The sequence below is a fragment of the Misgurnus anguillicaudatus genome, chromosome 9 (assembly GCF_027580225.2).
Source record: "Misgurnus anguillicaudatus chromosome 9, ASM2758022v2, whole genome shotgun sequence".
Lineage (NCBI taxonomy): Eukaryota > Metazoa > Chordata > Actinopteri > Cypriniformes > Cobitidae > Misgurnus > Misgurnus anguillicaudatus.
The window spans coordinates 31,553,256-31,573,039 of record NC_073345.2 but is presented as its reverse complement, the minus strand read 5'-3'; the positions used below and the strand labels follow the sequence as shown (position 1 = coordinate 31,573,039).

At 37.0% G+C, this 19,784-nt stretch overlaps 1 protein-coding gene across 2 annotated transcripts in view; it reads left to right on the top strand.

Moving 5' to 3' along the window:
- ap3b1a (adaptor related protein complex 3 subunit beta 1a) overlaps positions 1-4,839 on the top strand; it is a 90,701-nt gene extending 85,862 nt beyond the window's left edge. For both annotated transcript variants that reach the window (XM_055180201.2, XM_055180200.2), the window contains exon 27: positions 4,029-4,839. In XM_055180201.2, coding sequence (XP_055036176.2) covers positions 4,029-4,185 — 157 coding nt within the window. In that variant the 3' untranslated portion in view covers positions 4,186-4,839. The remainder of the gene's footprint in view (positions 1-4,028) is intronic.
- The last annotated feature ends 14,945 nt before the right edge of the window (positions 4,840-19,784 follow it).

The window sequence follows — 19,784 nt, the reverse complement described above, 5'->3', positions numbered from 1 at the left end:
GTGCGTGTGTGTTTGTGCGTGTGTGTGTGTTTGTGCGTGCTGATCGTCAGATGTGACGCCCCTCTCCAGTTGGTTAGCAGTATGGCCCTTGTGTCTCATGCTGTCACGGCTAAATGGTGGCCATTGTGTGTGTGTGTGAAGGAGTTGGGGACCGGGCTGGTGGGGCGGGGGTGTGTGTATGCCTCTCACTGCTAAATGGGGTCCCCGAATGTGAGGTTTTGTGCTAAACGGTTCATTGTTGTAAAATAGTGTGTGTAAATGGGAGGCAGATGGGCAGGGTGTCAGGCACGTGGGTCCCTCTCAGCGAGAGAGACCAGTAGACAGACAGGAAGGAGGGATGAGGGCGTAGAGGTCACATGGGGTCGTGTATTAGCGCTGTCAAAGAAGCCGTGCGTACGTTCACCAGTGTTTCCAGTCTGTGACGTTACCACGGTTACTGGATGCTGAGCATTCTCCTACTGAGCGAGTGTTTCCTTGAATATTAACAGTTCATCAGCGTTATCATGATTATTTTTCTGTTATTTTCTTCTTTTTACAGTATTACTGGAACAGTTTTGATCACTGAGTCATATTGGACGAGAGGGCACAGTTTACTGTTTTATATCGCTGCAATTACTGTTCAAAATAAACAACAAAGTTATAGTTTTACTGATCGGATGTTTAACAAATAATGCAAGAGTTCAAACACTTTATCTCCTTGTCATTTAAGACGCACAAACAAACATTATCCCTTCTTAAACTTATTATTTGTCTTTACCACATTACTGATGATGGTCGCGTCCCCCCCTCCTTTGACCCTCTGTTCTCTGTGTCTGTGAGAGGTTGGTGGGTTTTACTCAGTGATTGACAGGGGTCTGTCCCTTAGCCCCTAATAGCTTCTTAATAAGACCAGATAATAGACTGCCATGCCTGTTCACCACACACACACAAACCCTTTAACTCTCCCACGCTCACATTTGAAGATATGGAGACATTTAGAGTTCATACATTTATTTACTTAATATTATTGATAATTTTTAACTGCATTTAATAGACATTTAGCAACCACTACCTTACCACTTCTCAAACCAATGACACAAATAATCAAATAACAAATAATGTATATAAAGTAGGGCTGCAAAACAATTAATCGCGATTAATCGTTTGCAGAATAAAAGTTTTTGTTTACATCATATATGTGTGTGTACTGTGTATAATAATAATAATTGTGTGTGTGTGTGCGTGCGTGCGTGCGTGCGTGCGTGCGTGTATGAAGAGTTTGCTTCCAAAACCCAATAAATCCATTTTGACTAATTTGGGTAAAAATGTGTTTTCTATACCAAGAAAGTGACAAAATGAAAACCACTATTTCTGTTACAAACGTTCACATGTTTAGATTATAAAAATATAAAAAAAATTCTAATCCATAATTTGATTTTCAAAGACTTATTATAAAAACTATTATTTTTTCAAAATGCTATAAATCTATTAAATCAATATATAAATGTGCTTTCATCTTTGCCATGTTATATTCATTTAGTTGACTAGTGGTATACACCGATTAAAAAAATAAACATAAATAGCATTAATTAAAACACTTACTTTGTCATATTAAGAACACTGTCATTGCTGCTGTCATCCTTGGGACGTCGTCACTGAACTTTTTTGACAGCGATCAGCTGTAAAATGTTTGGTCCTGCTCGATTTTCGTTGACTTCGAGTAAAATAATGGAAAGTTTTTCATAAGATCGCCTGGGGTCAATGTGTTAGCATGACAGAAGCTTGATGCTGTCGGGATATAAGCAACAGCCGGCATTTTTCCGTCTCTCGAATGCCTCTCACGTAAATCATTAGATTTTGATGGCTTACGTTTCTATCCCGCCACAGAAAACCAACACAAGTTTATCAATGCCAACAAATTTTGTTTTTGTTTGTTTGTTGACCATGAAGTACAAAGTAAAAGAGGAAAACTAGGATTTAGTGTGTATTCAACGTGCCACCATTATTGTTTACAATGCATGGAATGGTGCGCTGTGATTGGTTGAGCGGATTTATTGCATTCTGCAGAAAAGGAGGACTGGCGTTTATCGTGTTAAAAAGATGACAGAATAACACAACAGATATTGGATTTTGCGTAAAATTAAAAATTTACTTTTTAATACTGACCTGATACAATACTGATTTTGGTGGAAACTCGTTTTTTTATGGTTTATGGCATTTTGGAACCAAATTCTTCATATATATGTGTGTTTGTGTCACGGTCCGTCGGGTTGTTAGAAATAGAAACAATTAACCAGTTAACTATTTTAAACAATTGCTACTTTTAAAAATGACCCACGTGCGGTGACCCACATGCGGTGACACGATAATGTGTTTTGTCTGAACTTTACTTCCGGCCTCTGTTTGTTTAATGGTCTGACTAGTTGCTAAACTGAACTCTTGAACAAATACTTCTTCGAAAATAATAATTCCTATGTAATCTACATGTTGTTTATTTTGCTTGTTATATAAATAAACTACTTTAAAGGGGCCATGGCATGAAAATCTGACTTTTTCCATGTTTAAGTTCTATGATTTGGTCCCCAGTGCTTCTATCAACCTAGAAAATGTAAAAAAGATCAACCCAATAACTTAGTTTTGGTAAACCATTCTCTACAAGCACATGAAAAAATAGGTCGTTGAAATTTGGCTCTCCTTATGATGTCATAAGGAGCTCTTATTATTATTAAATAATACCACCCCTTAATCTGCACTATCCAACCACAGCACTGCCATTTAGTGCAGAGAAAAGCACAATTGAGTTTTAACTGCAACAAACTACCATCATTGTGATCAGTGTTTAAATTTCATCAGCTCATTTGCATTTCCCAAAATGGCACATTTTTGCACAAACCTACAAAGTGGCAATTTTAACATGTTATAATAAATTATTTATATGGTATTTTGAGCTAAAACTTCACACATGTGCTCTGGGGACACCAACGATTTATTTGACATCTTATTTTGACATCACAAAAGTCTTGTGCCATGGCCCCTTTAAAAGAACTTTGTTGTTACTGATTCTTAGCGGAATTTACTGGAAGTTGCGTGTGTTCCACGAAAGCTGTTTATGTTGTTACTATACACAAACACAGACACACACACAGACACAAACACGCACATGTATGTTTGGTAGAGCATTGTGTTTGCAGAGCAAAAAAATGTCATGGGTTCAAACCCAGGGAAAGCAAGTATTGTTAAAAAAAATGTATTGCTTGTAATGAACTATAAGTCGCTTTGGATAAAAGCATCTGCCAAATGCATAAATATAATATAAATATATAATATACATTTTATATAAATTTGAAAATGTTTATACGCATGTAAATAGTTTTTTAAATATGTGTGTATTTATATATACATAATTATTAAACACAGTACACACACATATATGATGTAAACAAAAACTTTTATACTGCAAATGATTAGTAACAATCGTTTTGCACCTATATGTGTATATATATACATATTTTTGCCAAATCCCTTCAACTTTGTGTAAACACTTTGTGTTTATTGTATTTTATGTGTTAGATATTTGTTTTTATTCATGCAGTGTATTGGCTTTTTATTCATTTATAAGATTGCACACTTTCTCACTCGCCGTAATTTGTCACTAAGTGAAGATATATTTAATCTTACTTAATCTTGTTTATTTTAATAAAATTGACATTGACCTTTCACATTGTTCATCTGTAAATTAAACTTGCATTTCTCAAATCAAATCATTTAGTGGAGTTCACAACACATTTAACTTGTGTAATGTTTGAGATAAACTAAAGGATACACAAAAGGATATTGTCTATCTGGATTTGATTGTGATCGTCTAAACAATGTCTTGGTCAAACTTTTTTCCACTCCTGCTTTTAGAACAATGCACATTTATCACATTTTAATGAAAGATAATAAAAGAAAATTTTAATGCGAAAAATTATGAAGAAAGCACAGTCTTTACATTAAAACGTAATTTAATTTGACTAATATATACTTGATCTATATTGACTTGTTTGCAGGTTTGCCGGTAAGACGGTGAGTTCAGATTCTCTGGTCCTGGTTTCGGTGGCCCTTAAGGATTCAGATGCAGTGATCACAGTTAACACCGAGAAGACTGTGATGGCGTCCATGCTACTGCGGCAGTTTAAAACAGCCCTGACCAACAGCGCCACCTAGAAACCGATGTCCAAGGCATGGAGAGCTGAAAATCCTCACCCGCAACATTTCAGTCTTGGATTTTGCCATAATTTAAATATAGTGTTATTCTTTTGGTTTATAATGACGCACTGTAAAAAAATCTTTTGGCACTTAAATTCCTACGTTTAATTAACTTAGATTTACAAGTCATTTCCTAACTTATAAAATAAAGTTTACATAACTAAATCAAATTCAACTTGATTTAATACGTTACAGCAACTTATCACTTGTCAAAATTGTTGAAATGACTTTTAAATCCTAGTTGATTAAACTTAAAAATGTACGTGCAAAACTATTTTTTACGGTGCAATTTGGATTTGAGTCTTGATGGAGACAGTTTCGTTTCTTCTGCCAAAAATGTAAACATACCCTTGATTTTTCTCATATTAGGGGTAAATTAATGTATTTGCCACATCTGTAAGATTTCCCATTGTCCTGGAAAGTCACACTGACAAAAGTGTTTATTTAATTTTGTTAAATGTTTGCTTCATATTTGCTGGTTTCTGTCCATGTGATCTGTTGTACGAAGGTCTTGCGTTGTTCAAAAGATTTGTTAAATTCATATCAATGTTAAGTGCCTTTATTAAATTGATTAACCCAAGTGCCCAAACCTGTGAGTCACAGTTTCAACATAACTACAAATGAAAGAGAAATTGTTTGGAAGCGCTCTCGTTTCAGTCATTTTATGTGTTATACTGTCTGTCAACTTTCTTTATCAAGAGAGAAAATAAATAAACCATGTCTGAAAACTGTGTTTTAGTGTTTACATGGTCACCATTTACTTTCATTGCATTTTTTTCTATACACTGAAGGTGAATAGTGACCGAGATTGTCAGAATAATGAGGGGCTCAAACTAGACTTTTGAGCATGCAAATTTTCCTACAGGACAAGAAGTAAGTGAAGACTCATGACACAATGTATGAATGTCATTGCATTAGATGAAAATATATCAAAACAAGTGCTATCTGGAGATCCAAAGAATGCACTTTAAAGGAAAACACCACAGTTTTTCAATATTTTACTAGATGACTCAACTTAGATGAATTAATACATACCCATCTTTTTTTCAATGCGTGCACTTTTAATATTTGTTCAGCGTTTCTTTAATGTGTTAGCATTTAGCCTAGCCCCATTCATTCCTATGGCTCCAAACAAAAGTTTTATTTTGTGCTACTATACTTACTCAAGGAACTACTCATGTAAGAGTCTTCAAATATGGAAAACATGGAATTGTTTGGTGGCTTATAAGTTCATCCCTGTTTGGATCCATAGGAATGAATGGGGCTAGGCTAAATGCTAACACATTCACCAGGCGCTGTACAAAGATTAAGTGTACGCATTGAAAAAAATGTGTATGTATTAATTAGTCTAAGTTGAGGTAAGAACATAGTAAAATATTAAAAAACTGTGGTGTTTTCCTTTAACCCTTTCAAACCCTGCATCCACTGGAATGGACATCACGTTTGGTGGTTCAAACTAAAAAAAAACAACCTAAAAAAAAACAACCAATCAAAATAAGGCACACTGAAAAATCAGGTCTGAAGGGGTTAAGTGATATAAACTAAGAAGTGTATTATTTATATGATTTTTTGAGAGATTTGAGCTTTTAAGAGTAACAAAAACTAGTTATAATGCGTGTGTGGGTGTTGAACATCTGTCTGCTATAGCCTGCACATTAATCATAATGTTAATGTCACAAAGGACACACTCCCATAAGCACACATGAATGCACTCATTCTTGACTGTAAAGACCTCACCGGCCCCTGCAGGTGTTTATGTGTACTGTGGGGTCGTGAGATTCTTTTTTCACACTTAAACATGGAAAAAGTCAGATTTTCACGATATGTCCCCTTTAAGATTTAAAAACTTTGATACAAATGAAAGCTGTGATATAAAAATTAAATAGAGGCCGAATTGTTGTGCTAATATGTTGAATTAGACAAATGCAAAACAGAAGCATTACAGTAAAAGACCCTACGGTATGTTTGTATGATAATTAAATTTGTAAGTTATGCGTAGCATCAGGCTTTTCTCTGTTAAGCCGAAGCCGTGTCTTTATTGGACATTATGGTACTTGTCCTTTATCACTGAGGATTTTATGTACCTTTGAGAGATAAAATGGACACATAAAAAGGCGAGAGAAAATTCCAGACCACCTCCTTCTATCAGTGTAGGTGTTACGATGTTACTTGCTTTTTAAGATGCACTTCATGGCCTTTCTGCACTGTGCGCACACCTGCATGGGTGGCTGTTTTATCTGTACAGTATATTGTAGTATATACGTGCTGTTCATTTAAATGTTACTTAGATCGGATAACTACTGTAAACCCAATGATACTCCAGTATTATATGCGGTTGCTATGCAGTTACAAAGGATGTGGTTAGTGCATTAGGATGTGGTTGCTATGGATTTGATGGGCGGTTGCTAAGGTGTTGCTATGTGGTTGTTAAGGCTTTGCTGTGCTACTGTTACAGTTCTTCTGAGTGGTTATTACTGCATTGATATATAGTTGCTAAGGCATTGCTATGCTGCTGTTAACCGTCTTCCAAGTGGTTGTTAGTGCATCAGGATTTGGTTGCTAGATATTTAATAATTTGCTTACTAAGGTGTTGCTATGTGGTTGCTAAGGCTTTTCTGTGCTACTGTTACAGTTTTTCTGAGCAGTTGTTAGCGCATTGACATGTGGTTGCTAGAGATTTAATAGGCGGTTACTATGGTGTTGCTATGGGTTTGTTAAGGCTTTACTGTGCTTCTGTTACAGTTTTTCTGGGCGGTTGTTAGCGCATTGATATGTGGTTGCTAGATATTTGATAGGCGGTTACTAAGGTGTTGCTATGTGGTTGCTAAGGCATTGCTATGCTGCTGTTATATGCCTTTTAAGTGGTTGTCAGTGCATCAGCATGTGGTTGCTAGATATTTAATAATTCGCTTATTAAGGTGTTGCTAAGTGGTTGCTAAGGCTTTGCTGTGCTACTGTTACAGGTCTTCTGAGCAGTTGTTAGTGCATTAGGATGTGGTTGCTAGAGATTTGATGGGCGGTTACTATGGTGTTGCTATGTGGTTGCTAAGGCTTTACTGTGCTGTTGTTACAGTTCTTCTGAGCGGTTGTTAGCACATTGATATTTGGTTGCTAGAGTTTTGATAGGCGGTTACTATGGTGTTGCTATGTGGTTGCTAAGGCTTTACTGTGCTATTGTTACAGTTCTTCTGAGCGGTTGTTAGCACATTGATATTTGGTTGCTAGAGTTTTGATAGGCAGTTACTATGGTGTTGCTATGTGGTTGCTAAGGCTTTACTGTGCTACTGTTACAGTTCTTCTGAACGGTTGTTAGCACATTGATATGTGGTTGCTAGAGATTTGATAGGCGGTTACTAAGGTGTTGCTATGTGGTTGTTAAGGCTTTACTGTGCTACTGTTACATTTCTTCTGAGCGGTTGTTTGCGCATTGATATGTGGTTGCTAGAGATTTGATAGTCGGTTACTAAGGTGTTGCTATGTGGTTGCTAAGGCTATGTTGTGCTACTGTTACAGTTCTTCTGAGTGGTTGTTACTGCATTGGTATGTGGTTGCTAGATATTTAATAATTTGCTTACTAAGGCATTGCTATGTGGTTGCTAAGGCTTTGCTGTGCTACTGTTACAGGCTTCAGAGCAGTTGTTAGCGCATTGATATGTAGTTGCTAGAGATTTGATAGGCGGTTGCTAAGGTGTTGCTATGTGGTTGTTAAGGCTTTACTGTGTTACTGTTATAGTTCTTCTGAACGGTTGTTAGCGCATTGATATGTGGTTGCTAGAGATTTGATGGGCGGTTACTATGGTGTTGCTATGTGGTTGCTAAGGCTTTACTGTGCTGTTGTTACAGTTCTTCTGAGCGGTTGTTAGCACATTGATATTTGGTTGCTAGAGTTTTGATAGGCGGTTACTATGGTGTTGCTATGTGGTTGCTAAGGCTTTACTGTGCTATTGTTACAGTTCTTCTGAGCGGTTGTTAGCACATTGATATTTGGTTGCTAGAGTTTTGATAGGCGGTTACTATGGTGTTGCTATGTGGTTGTTAAGGCTTTACTGTGCTACTGTTACATTTCTTCTGAGCGGTTGTTTGCGCATTGATATGTGGTTGCTAGAGATTTGATAGTCGGTTACTAAGGTGTTGCTATGTGGTTGCTAAGGCTATGTTGTGCTACTGTTACAGTTCTTCCAAGTGGTTGTTACTGCATTGGTATGTGGTTGCTAGATATTTAATAATTTGCTTACTAAGGCATTGCTATGTGGTTGCTAAGGCTTTGCTGTGCTACTGTTACAGGCTTCAGAGCAGTTGTTAGCGCATTGATATGTAGTTGCTAGAGATTTGATAGGCGGTTGCTAAGGTGTTGCTATGTGGTTGTTAAGGCTTTACTGTGTTACTGTTATAGTTCTTCTGAACGGTTGTTAGCGCATTGATATGTGGTTGCTAGAGATTTGATGGGCGGTTACTATGGTGTTGCTATGTGGTTGCTAAGGCTTTACTGTGCTGTTGTTACAGTTCTTCTGAGCGGTTGTTAGCACATTGATATTTGGTTGCTAGAGTTTTGATAGGCGGTTACTATGGTGTTGCTATGTGGTTGCTAAGGCTTTACTGTGCTATTGTTACAGTTCTTCTGAGCGGTTGTTAGCACATTGATATTTGGTTGCTAGAGTTTTGATAGGCGGTTACTATGGTGTTGCTATGTGGTTGCTAAGGCTTTACTGTGCTATTGTTACAGTTCTTCTGAGCGGTTGTTAGCACATTGATATTTGGTTGCTAGAGTTTTGATAGGCAGTTACTATGGTGTTGCTATGTGGTTGCTAAGGCTTTACTGTGCTACTGTTACAGTTCTTCTGAACGGTTGTTAGCACATTGATATGTGGTTGCTAGAGATTTGATAGGCGGTTACTAAGGTGTTGCTATGTGGTTGTTAAGGCTTTACTGTGCTACTGTTACATTTCTTCTGAGCGGTTGTTTGCGCATTGATATGTGGTTGCTAGAGATTTGATAGTCGGTTACTAAGGTGTTGCTATGTGGTTGCTAAGGCTATGTTGTGCTACTGTTACAGTTCTTCTGAGTGGTTGTTACTGCATTGGTATGTGGTTGCTAGATATTTAATAATTTGCTTACTAAGGCATTGCTATGTGGTTGCTAAGGCTTTGCTGTGCTACTGTTACAGGCTTCTGAGCAGTTGTTAGCGCATTGATATGTAGTTGCTAGAGATTTGATAGGCGGTTACTAAGGTATTGCTATGTGGTTGTTAAGGCTTTACTGTGTTACTGTTATAGTTCTTCTGAACGGTTTTTAGCGCATTGATATGTGGTTGCTAGAGATTTGATGGGCGGTTGCTAAGGTGTTGCTATGTGGTTGTTAAGGCTTTACTGTGCTACTGTTACAGTTCTTTTGAGCGGTTGTTAGCACATTGATATGTGGTTGCTAGAGATTTAATAAGCGGTTGCGCATTGATATGTGGTTGCTAGGGATTTGATAGGCGGTTACTATGGTGTTGCTATGTGGTTGCTAAGGCTTTACTGTGCTACTGTTACAGTTTTTCTGAGCGGTTGTTAGCGGATTGATATGTGGTTGCTAGAGATTTGATAGGCGGTTACTAAGGCATTGCTATGTGGTTGCTAAGGCTTTGCTGTGCTACTGTTACAGGCTTCTAAGCAGTTGTTAGCGCATTGATATGTAGTTGCTAGAGATTTGATAGGCGGTTGCTTAGTTGTTGCTATGTGGTTGTTAAGGCTTTACTGTGTTACTGTTATAGTTTTTCTGAACGGTTGTTGGCGCATTGATATGTGGTTGCTAGAGATTTGATGGGCGGTTGCTAAGGTGTTGCTATGTGGTTGTTAAGGCTTTACTGTGCTACTGTTACAGTTCTTCTGAGCGGTTGTTAGCACATTGATATGTGGTTGCTAGAGATTTAATGGGCGGTTGCGCATTGATATGTGGTTGCTAGAGATTTAATAGGCGGTTACTATGGTGTTGCTATGTGGTTGCTAAGGCTTTACTGTGCTACTGTTACAGTTTTTCTGAGCGGTTGTTAGCGGATTGATATGTGGTTGCTAGATATTTAATAGGCGGTTGCTAAGGTGTTTCTATGTGGTTGCTAAGGCATTGTTATGCTGCTGTTAAATGTCTTTTAAGTGGTTGGTAGTGCATCAGCATGTGGTTGCTAGATATTGAATAATTCGCTTATTAAGGTGTTGCTAAGTGGTTGCTAAGGCTTTATTGTGCTACTGTTACAGTTCTTTGAGCGGTTGTTAGCACATTGATATGTGGTTGCTAGAGATTTGATAGGCCGTTACTAAGGTGTCGCTATGTGGCTGCTAAGGCTTTACTGTGCTACTGTTACAGTTCTTCTGAGCAGTTGTTAGCGCATTGATATATGGTTGTTAGAGATTTGAAAGACGGTTACTAAGGTGTTGCTATGTGGTTGCTAAGGCTTTGCTGTGCTACTGTTATAGTTTTTCTGAGCAGTTGTTAGCGGATTGATATGTGGTTGCTAGAGATTTAATGGGCGGTTGCTAAGGTGTTGCTATGTGGTTGTTAAGGCTTTACTGTGTTACTGTTATAGTTCTTCTGAACGGTTGTTAGCGCATTGATATGTGGTTGCTAGAGATTTAATAATTCGCTTACTAAGGCATTGCTATGTGGTTGCTAAGGCTTTGCTGTGCTACTGTTACAGGCTTCTGAGTAGTTGTTAGCGCATTGATATGTAGTTGCTAGAGATTTGATAGGCGGTTGCTAAGGTGTTGCTATGTGGTTGTTAAGGCTTTACTGTGCTACTGGTACAGTTCTTCTGAGCGGTTGTTAGCACATTGATATGTGGTTGCTAGAGATTTAATGGGCGGTTGCGCATTGATATGTGGTTGCTAGAGATTTGATAGGCGGTTACTATGGTGTTGCTATGTGGTTGCTAAGGCTTTACTGTGCTACTGTTACAGTTTTTCTGAGCGGTTGTTAGCACATTGATATGTGGTTGCTAGAGATTTGATAGGCGGTTACTAAGGTGTTGCTATGTGGTTGCTAAGGCTTTGCTGTGCTATTGTTAAAGGTCTTCTGAGCAGTTGTAAGTGCATTGATATGTGGTTGCTAGATATTTGATAGGCAGTTACTAAGATGTTTCTATGTGGTTGCTAAGGCATTGCTATGCTGCTGTTAAAGGTCTTTTAAGTGGTTGTAACTACTGTAAACCCAATGATACTCGAGTATTATATGCGGTTGCTATGCAGTTATCAAAGGATGTGGTTAGTGCATTAGGATGTGGTTGCTATGGATTTGATGGGCGGTTGCTAAGGTGTTCCTATGTCTTTGTTAAGGCATGGCTGGGCTGCTGTTAAAGGTCTTCCAAGAGGCTGTGAGTGTATATGTGTGGTTGCTAGAGATTTGATAGGTGGTTGCTAAGGTGTTGCTATGTGGTTGCTAAGGCTTTGCTGTGCTACTGTTACAGGTATTCTGAGTGGTTGTTAGTGCATTGCTATGTGGTTGCTAAAGATTTGATGGTGTTGATATGTGGTTGTTAAGGCTTTACTAGGCTGCTGTTAAGGTCTTCCAAGAGACTGTTAGTGCATATGTGTGGTTGCTATGAATTTGATAGGCGGTTGCTAAAGTGTTGCTATGTGGTTGCTAAGGCTTTGCTGTGCTACTGTCATAGGTCTTCTGAGCGGTTGTTAGTGCATTGATATGTGGTTGCTAAGGCATTGCTATGCTGCTGTTAACCGTCTTCCAGGTGGTTGGTAGTGCATCAGGATTTGGTTGCTAGATATTTAATAATTTGCTTACTAAGGTGATGGATGCTATCTGGTTGCTAAGGCATCGCTATGCTGCTGTTAACCTTCTTCCAGGTGGTTGTTAGTGGATCAGCATATGATTGCTAGATATTTATTAATTCGCTTACTATGGTGTTGCTATGTGGTTGCTAAGGCTTTGCTGTGCCACTGTTACATGTCTTCTAACATTTGTTAGCACATTGCTATGTGGTTGCTAGTGATTTTGGTTTCTATGGTGATTAGTTAGCAGCTTTAGAGATCAAACATAATAGTCTGGTCCATATAGTGAACATTTATGGGATTTTTTCACCTATTTTGTCATCAACAAAGTCTGATCGATTTGAAAAATAACACCTTAAGCCATATGATGCGAGGTATGATTTATGTCTAGAGCACAAACAATGTGGGACGTGTTTTATTCCCAAGTGTAGCATTTATATTTAGGAGTTTGTTCAAATCCATAATTAATAGGAAACAGTAAAGATGATTCTTGCATTGCTTTACTAAAATCATATTGTCGATATGAAAATAATTCTGAACTAGGTGGTTTAGGCTCCCTATAGTGAATAATAGCTTTGACAGCATTTTTTGCCATCACAGGCACATCCACACATCTGGAATGCCCAAACATGCTGTCTAGGTGTAGGCAGTTCACTAGGTTTTGAGATGCAGCCAATAATGCTTTTACAAACAGCATTATCTCTGTTAATGAGATTTAAACATTGCTCAAACCAAAAAGGGTGTTTTTGAAGTAGAAGCCATTTCACTTCCAGATTAATAAGAGATCACAAGCTACCCATACTCTAGCTACTGAACAGCAGGCTTTTAAAATTGTGTCATCATAATGAACTTCAAAATACTGCACATTATCACTGCATTCTGACAAAATGTGTGGCATGCTGTTCTTCTTCAATGAAAGCAGATTTATTAAGGTGAGAAAGAAATAAAGAAAGGAGGGTTTAAGGGCGTTCGGTTGGTACTTCAGTAATTATTTTTAAACTCTGTTGCGACGTGATTTGACTTCAATTAAGGCAATGTAAACACCGTGGTTTCAATTAAACCTGGAGATGTTGCAGGTTGCTCGGGTGGCGTGGTTGTACGCGTGTTGCCGTGGTAACGGCTAGTGTGAATATTCTGCGTGGGCTTTGTGATGGGGGCCTGCTTTTTGATGTGCGATGGGTATGAACTTCAATAGCTGAGTCGGTTTTCGTTTCGAAAAATGCTTGAAACCTTTAGAGGTTTTAAATTTATGACAAAAGACAATTTACTTAAAAAAAACAAAAGTACATCTGCTGGTCATCTTCTTGGAGTTGCCATATAAATGTAAATGCCTAGTGGAACGTGGAGGAGAAAATAATCTTTTTTTATTCTCATTTAAGTAACGTGGGAATGTGGTGCTGTTTAATATTATTTAATATGACTGAATCAAGCTGACTACATTACCAATAAGAGTCATTTTAAAGGCTCGTGTGACAAAAATGTTATCTTAAGGTAAAGCATTACTTTTTACAATGTGTGTGACATTGTTAGAAAACGTTTAGATAAAAATCAATGCTTTTTTGTAATATTGCTTTTATAAGCATCGTTTCCACTAAATACATGCGTTTTTATTCATGGTGAACTTCTGTACACTGTTAAAAATGGTCCAAATGTGCACCCAAGCTCTCATCTGGGCAGTACCCTTTAAAGGGGACATTTCACAAGACTTTTTAAGATGTCAAATAAAATGTAGGTGTCCCCAGATTACGTATGTGAAGTTTTAGCTCAAAATATCATGTTAAAATTGCCACTTTTGTAGGTGTGAGCAAAAATGTGCAGTTTTGGGTGTGTCCTGTTTAATGCAAATGAGCTTATCTCTGCACTAATGGCAGTGTCGTGGTTGGATAGTGCAGATTAAGGGGCAGTATTATCCCCTTCTGACATCACGAGGGGAGCTACATTTCAATGACCTATTTTTCAAATAATCGTTTCCCAAAACTAAGTTACTGGGTTGTTCTTTTTCACATTTTCTAGATTAATAAAAGCATTGCGGACCCAATTATAGCACTTAAACATGGAAAAAGTCAGATTTTCATGATATGTCCCCTTTAAAAGATATTAATATGTACCATTTAGGTGCAAACTGTTAAAGGGTATCACCCCATTGTACTGTCCCAGGGATAAATATTGTGACCATTCTTCTTCTGACAGTATAGTCTGTTTGATATAGATGATAACATATCAACTTCTTTAACATTTTATTTGACATTGGCATGAAATCCTTTTTCAGTTTTTTATGCATTTAACACTTTCTCTCTCTCTCTCTCTCTTCCTATATCACTGTCTTTTTCTCTCTCTTGCTTTTTTCTCTCTCTTTCTCTCTGCTCTGACAGCTTGATTTCGTGGTCTCTCAGTGGGCACCTCGGGGTGACATGACGGGTTTCTTAATCTCAGCGTTTCATGGTGTCTGTCAGGGCCAGAGAGAGAGAGAGAGCGAGCGAGTCCTAGCTTTTGGAAACGGCTGTCTGACCCGACCATGGGGAGCAGCTCCTATTAGACAGAGACCAATCAAGCGTGTCTCCTATCTGCTGACAGCATCACAAACACATGCACAGAGGATCATATGATGACATGCCCTGATACAACTGGCATTATGTACTCTTCATCCACTTTATCTCTATATTCTTGCTTTTCTCTTGTCTATATTTATTTTATTTTATTCTTATGTGCCTAAGCTGAAAGCGTTATACATGTCACTATACAATTATACAGACACACACAGACTATAATTTTACTATATGTTTTTTTTTGTAGTGCATACTGTATCACGACAGTGTTGCCAGGTCCAGTTATTATTAATTAGTATCCTTGTTCATGATTTTTCCACCTAATGAGAAACTTCAGAAAGTTAATAAAGCTGGAAGTTGTGGGTCAGTGACATTTTTGTTTATTTTGGAAAAATAGTATTTTCATTTTTTTAAGTTTGGATTTGTTTTTAACAAGATCTGGCAACATTGTATTACACGTATATCCAACATTATAGTACACTCTAAAAAAATTGCTGTGTTGTTTTACTCCATGGATGGGTCAAATATGGACATTTTCTAGGTTAATATAAACCAATTGTTGAGTTTTCCTAAATATTAAAAAACCCAGCAAAGGGTAGTTTAGTGTAATTATGGGTTCACTAGTAGAGTGTTTAGTTCCTATTATTATATTGTCATCTTGTTGATCATATTTTTTAGACTTGAAATATAGTAATTGAATCATTTACTACACATGCTATTATATTAACTCTTTCCCCGCCATTGACAAGTTATCTCGTCAATTAAGAGAAAACATTTCCCTGCCAATGAGGCTTTCCTGATAAGTTTTTACGGGAATCTGTAATTCTGCTATTATCCACTAGATGGGGCTCTTACCCAATTTATAAAAAACTGAAGCAAAAACTAATTTAATTAATTTTAAACTCTGTGTATGTTTTGATAATCATTCTGAATCTGATCTCTAACAAAATTCCTTTACAAAAATGATGTCAGCTTTTTGCTCAAAATTTTGTATTTTTGAAGAAACCTATATTTAAGAGGTTATAAAAAGATAACAAATGAAGATATGATGAAAGTTTTTCCTGTTTGTTTGTTTGTTTGTTTGTTTATTCTTTTATTTGATATATTTGTGTGTTTATATATGTATAGAAGAACATTTTCCTGGAAGGCAATTTTGTGAAACTTCTGTGAATTTTTTTTTATAAAAGGCTAGCGGGGAATGAGTTTAAGTATCGCATATTGTTTTCCTTTTGTTTTTTTCAATCCAGCACTGGGACAAACCAAGCCCGTTGGGTTGTAATTTCAACATACGCTGGGTTGTTAACCCATTGTTGCGTAAATATAACAATTTCCTGGGGTTAATGTAACCAATGGCTGGGTTTGTCTCTTTTTTAACCTCATGCTGGGATAAAAAAAGTTTTTTTTGTCAGAAATGCTGTGAAACCACAAGTGGATAGTGTTCATTTTTGAGGAAATTATACTTTTAAATGTACACATGAAACTTGTTATATTCAAATATATTGTTGCAAAGCTTCCTTACAGTTAACACATATTCAGTAGTAGAGACATAAAGGTGTGGTTGCATGCATACAGCTGAGTATGAAATGAATAATCAAGCATTATTCTTGTGCGATTGGGTTGAACAAGGTATAAACTGTGTGCACACTGTGTGTTTTAGCACCCAATATGGCATTTTGACAACACAGTGTTCTTTACAGCAGAAAAAGTGGCATGCGGCATAATTTACAGGTCGTAAACTGCAGTTGAGTAAAAAGAGCCTTGCCTGTGCCTCGGCGTGGCCTGGGGGGATTTCAGCTTGTGAAATAGGCTAAGTGCTCTGTGACAGCGGATATTGTAACAAAACAAAACAAGAAACGATAAAACCGCAAAGAAATCTCAAGCCTCTTGATTAATTGTGTGGTTAAAAGTGCCGCCGGCGTTTACAAATGCATCTGTCGTGCACTAACAAAGACACTTAACGCTGAGAGGAGGTGGAAGGGCAGAGAAGATCTGAGCTGATGTTTACACATTTGTTATGGATGTTTGGGACTAAAAATGGGCCTGTTTAGATTAGAGACCTATACAGTAGAGTTTTATATTCGGTGTGTAATATGAGATATGCCTTAACATTTGCATAAAATTATACTTGTAAATACATTTACATGTATGCATTTGGCAGACGCTTTTAGTGCAATACATTTTCATCAGTATGTGTGTTCCTAAGAGCGAACCCACAACCTTTTGCACTGCTAATGCAATGCTCTATCAGTGAGCTACAGGAAAATAGTATTATAAATATGAATTCGACATGGTGTTCTGATCTGAAATTGACACCAGTTTAAAATAAAGGCTCAGACTGGATGAATTATGCTCCATATAAATGATACTCTCAAGCAATTTAATATTATGACAGTGCAAACATTATCAAATAGAGATTTCTACAACCTGTATTAATATACGCGCAACAACGATATTCAGGCCAATCACAACGTAGAGATTAGCTGGCCAACAGGGACACAGAGCTTTTCAAATCGATGAGTTTTTTTCAAAATCAGAGCGTATGAGTAAAGCAAATGCTCCATAAATGTACAGTATGTGGAAAATAATGTGTTTTTTTAACCATAAACCACGCAAACACATTGTATTGTACCAAATACACAATAACATTGTTTTTTTAGTAATGAAATAGGTGCACTTTAATTTAATATGTCCTTAGAGGAATGGTCTACCCTTTTGCCATATTGAACTGTGTTGTTGCCTCAGCTTAGACGAGTTGGTACATATCTATCTTTTTTCAATGCGTGCACCGTGCGGCGCGTCGTGAATGTTTTAGCATTTAGCCTAGCCCCATTCATTCCTATGGTACCAAACAGGGAAGCCACCAAACACTTCCGTGTTTTCCCTATTTAAAGACTGTTACATGAGGAGTTATACCAGTAAGTATGGTGCCACAAAATAAAACTTTTTTTTGGTACCATAGGAATAAATGGGGCTAGGCTAAATGCTAACACATTTACAACGCGGTGTACAGTGCACGCATTGAAAAAAGATAGATATGTATTAATTCGTCTAGGTTGAGGTAATAACATAGTTTAATATGGCAAAAGGGTAGACTATTCCTTTAAGGCAGTGGTTCTCAAACTGGGGGCAACAGCACTACTTTGTATAACTTAATATGTTTTGTTTAATTAAAATGTAAAATATTAGAACAGTTTTTTGTCCTAAATTTTCTTTGGGGGGGGCACAAAGAAGTGCGCCGTACACAAGGGGGGCCGTACGCGGAAAAAGTTTGACAACCACTGCCTTAAGGTACCCAAAAAGGTACAACCCAAGCGACAGAAAATGTACAGAAAAGTACTTTTTTTGACTGCGTGTGTGTGAAATTCAGGTTAAGTCTCATAATCTAATGATGTGATTTAGAGCATTAATATTTGATTTCACATTGATCTTTGACATGACCTTACTCTGTAAATATTACAGATATCAAGGTTATATTTTCACAGAATGTTCTTTACATTATGTAGGATGATGTGCATACTAGCTGGGTTTTCACTGACCGGGTCACATATTTGTATAATAAAACATTTAACTGCATACTTATTCTTTTCAACATATCTTTCTTTTGAAAGACTGTTGGTCATACTAACATTAAAATGTATGCTAAGGCTAATGAATGTTCATTTCCTTATTTACCAAGTAATCAGCATACATTTTATGCACTTTATATGAAATTATTCTCTCAAACACAGATACACTGTAAAAAGTGAAAGCATCTCTACTTAAAAAACTTACTTCAATTGGTAACACATTAAAAATAAAGTTTTATAGACGTACATTTTCTCACTTTAAAGGAAAACACCACCGTTTTTCTATATTTTACTATGTTCTTACCTCAACTTAGACGAATTAATACATTGCTATTTTTTTTCATTGCGTGCACTTAATTTTTGCACAGCGCTTCATGAATGTATTAGCATTTAGCCTAGCCCCATTCATTCCTTAGGATCCAAACAGGGATGAATTTAGAAGCCACCAAACACTTCCATGTTTTCCCTATTTAAAGTTACTGTTACATGAGTAGTTACACAAGTAAGTATGGTGGCACAAAATAAAACGTGGCGGTTTTTAGAGCGGATAAAAATGAGACGTATATTGAATGGCGGAAGAGCACTTAGTTGAAAAAAGATTGAAAAATTATATGGATGTATTAATTACTCTTAGTTAAGGTAAGAAGATGGTTGTGTTTTCCTTTAAGTGAAAAGTGTAAACATTTTCAACTCAAAATTTTCACTTAAAGTGAGAAAATTTAAGTTGGAAAAAAATAATTTTAGTTTTTTTAAGTTGATCTAACTTTTACTTTTTGCTGTGTACTTGTAAGAATATAAATTATATCCTACGACACTGATACTGAAATATCGTGAATGAACTGGTTTACTTGGCAAATGGTCGATTTGTAGTGGCTTTCCCGATAATCCTGCGTAAACTGAAACCAATCCAATCTGAGAGAGGAGGAATCCTGATTCAGCCGTGAGGAGACTTGAATAGAATTCAAATTTTCACGGTCAATATCTTTGTGTTCAAAAGTGTGCAAAACTCAAAAATCAAATCAAAAATTTCACTCTCAACTTTGATTCCTATTTGTTTTATACCATACAGGTCATGCAACCAAAATGTGATTATATAGAAACAGCTGCTTAAGTTAACAATTGTTCAGTTTGTTATAAATGGATTGTAGGACTGAAATGCATATTTCGCATATATATGAATTTCCAGCCTGATCCCTTCATATGAACTCATACGAAGTTAATCATGCAAAAACATATGATTCTCATGAAAAAAAACAACACCGAAACCAAACCCCTAACCCCAATGTCACAGGGGTTAAGGCAAATCGTACGAAAAAACTTATGAATGTGGTCGTATACAAATTAGCCAACTCGTAAAATATGTATGAGTTCTCGTGTCATAGTGCTGGAATTTCTCTTTTAATGTCCAATTGACATAGTTAGGACACATTTAAATAACTAGACACATTTCAGCTGTAACTAATACAGGTACATTCCACCCTGTGATTACTTGTACATGTGTATGTATGCGTGTTTATATGTTACAGGTGTTTTGCAGCTCGCAGAATGGAGAGTAATGGATGGTTTATAGTGAGTGAAGATCTTGGACTCACCAAATACAATTTTTCTCTTCAAACAATCATTCTGCGTCTCAGAGGAGCCCGGGGTGCAGTAATTGATATGATTAGCCGTAAGTGGCTGCTTCACAG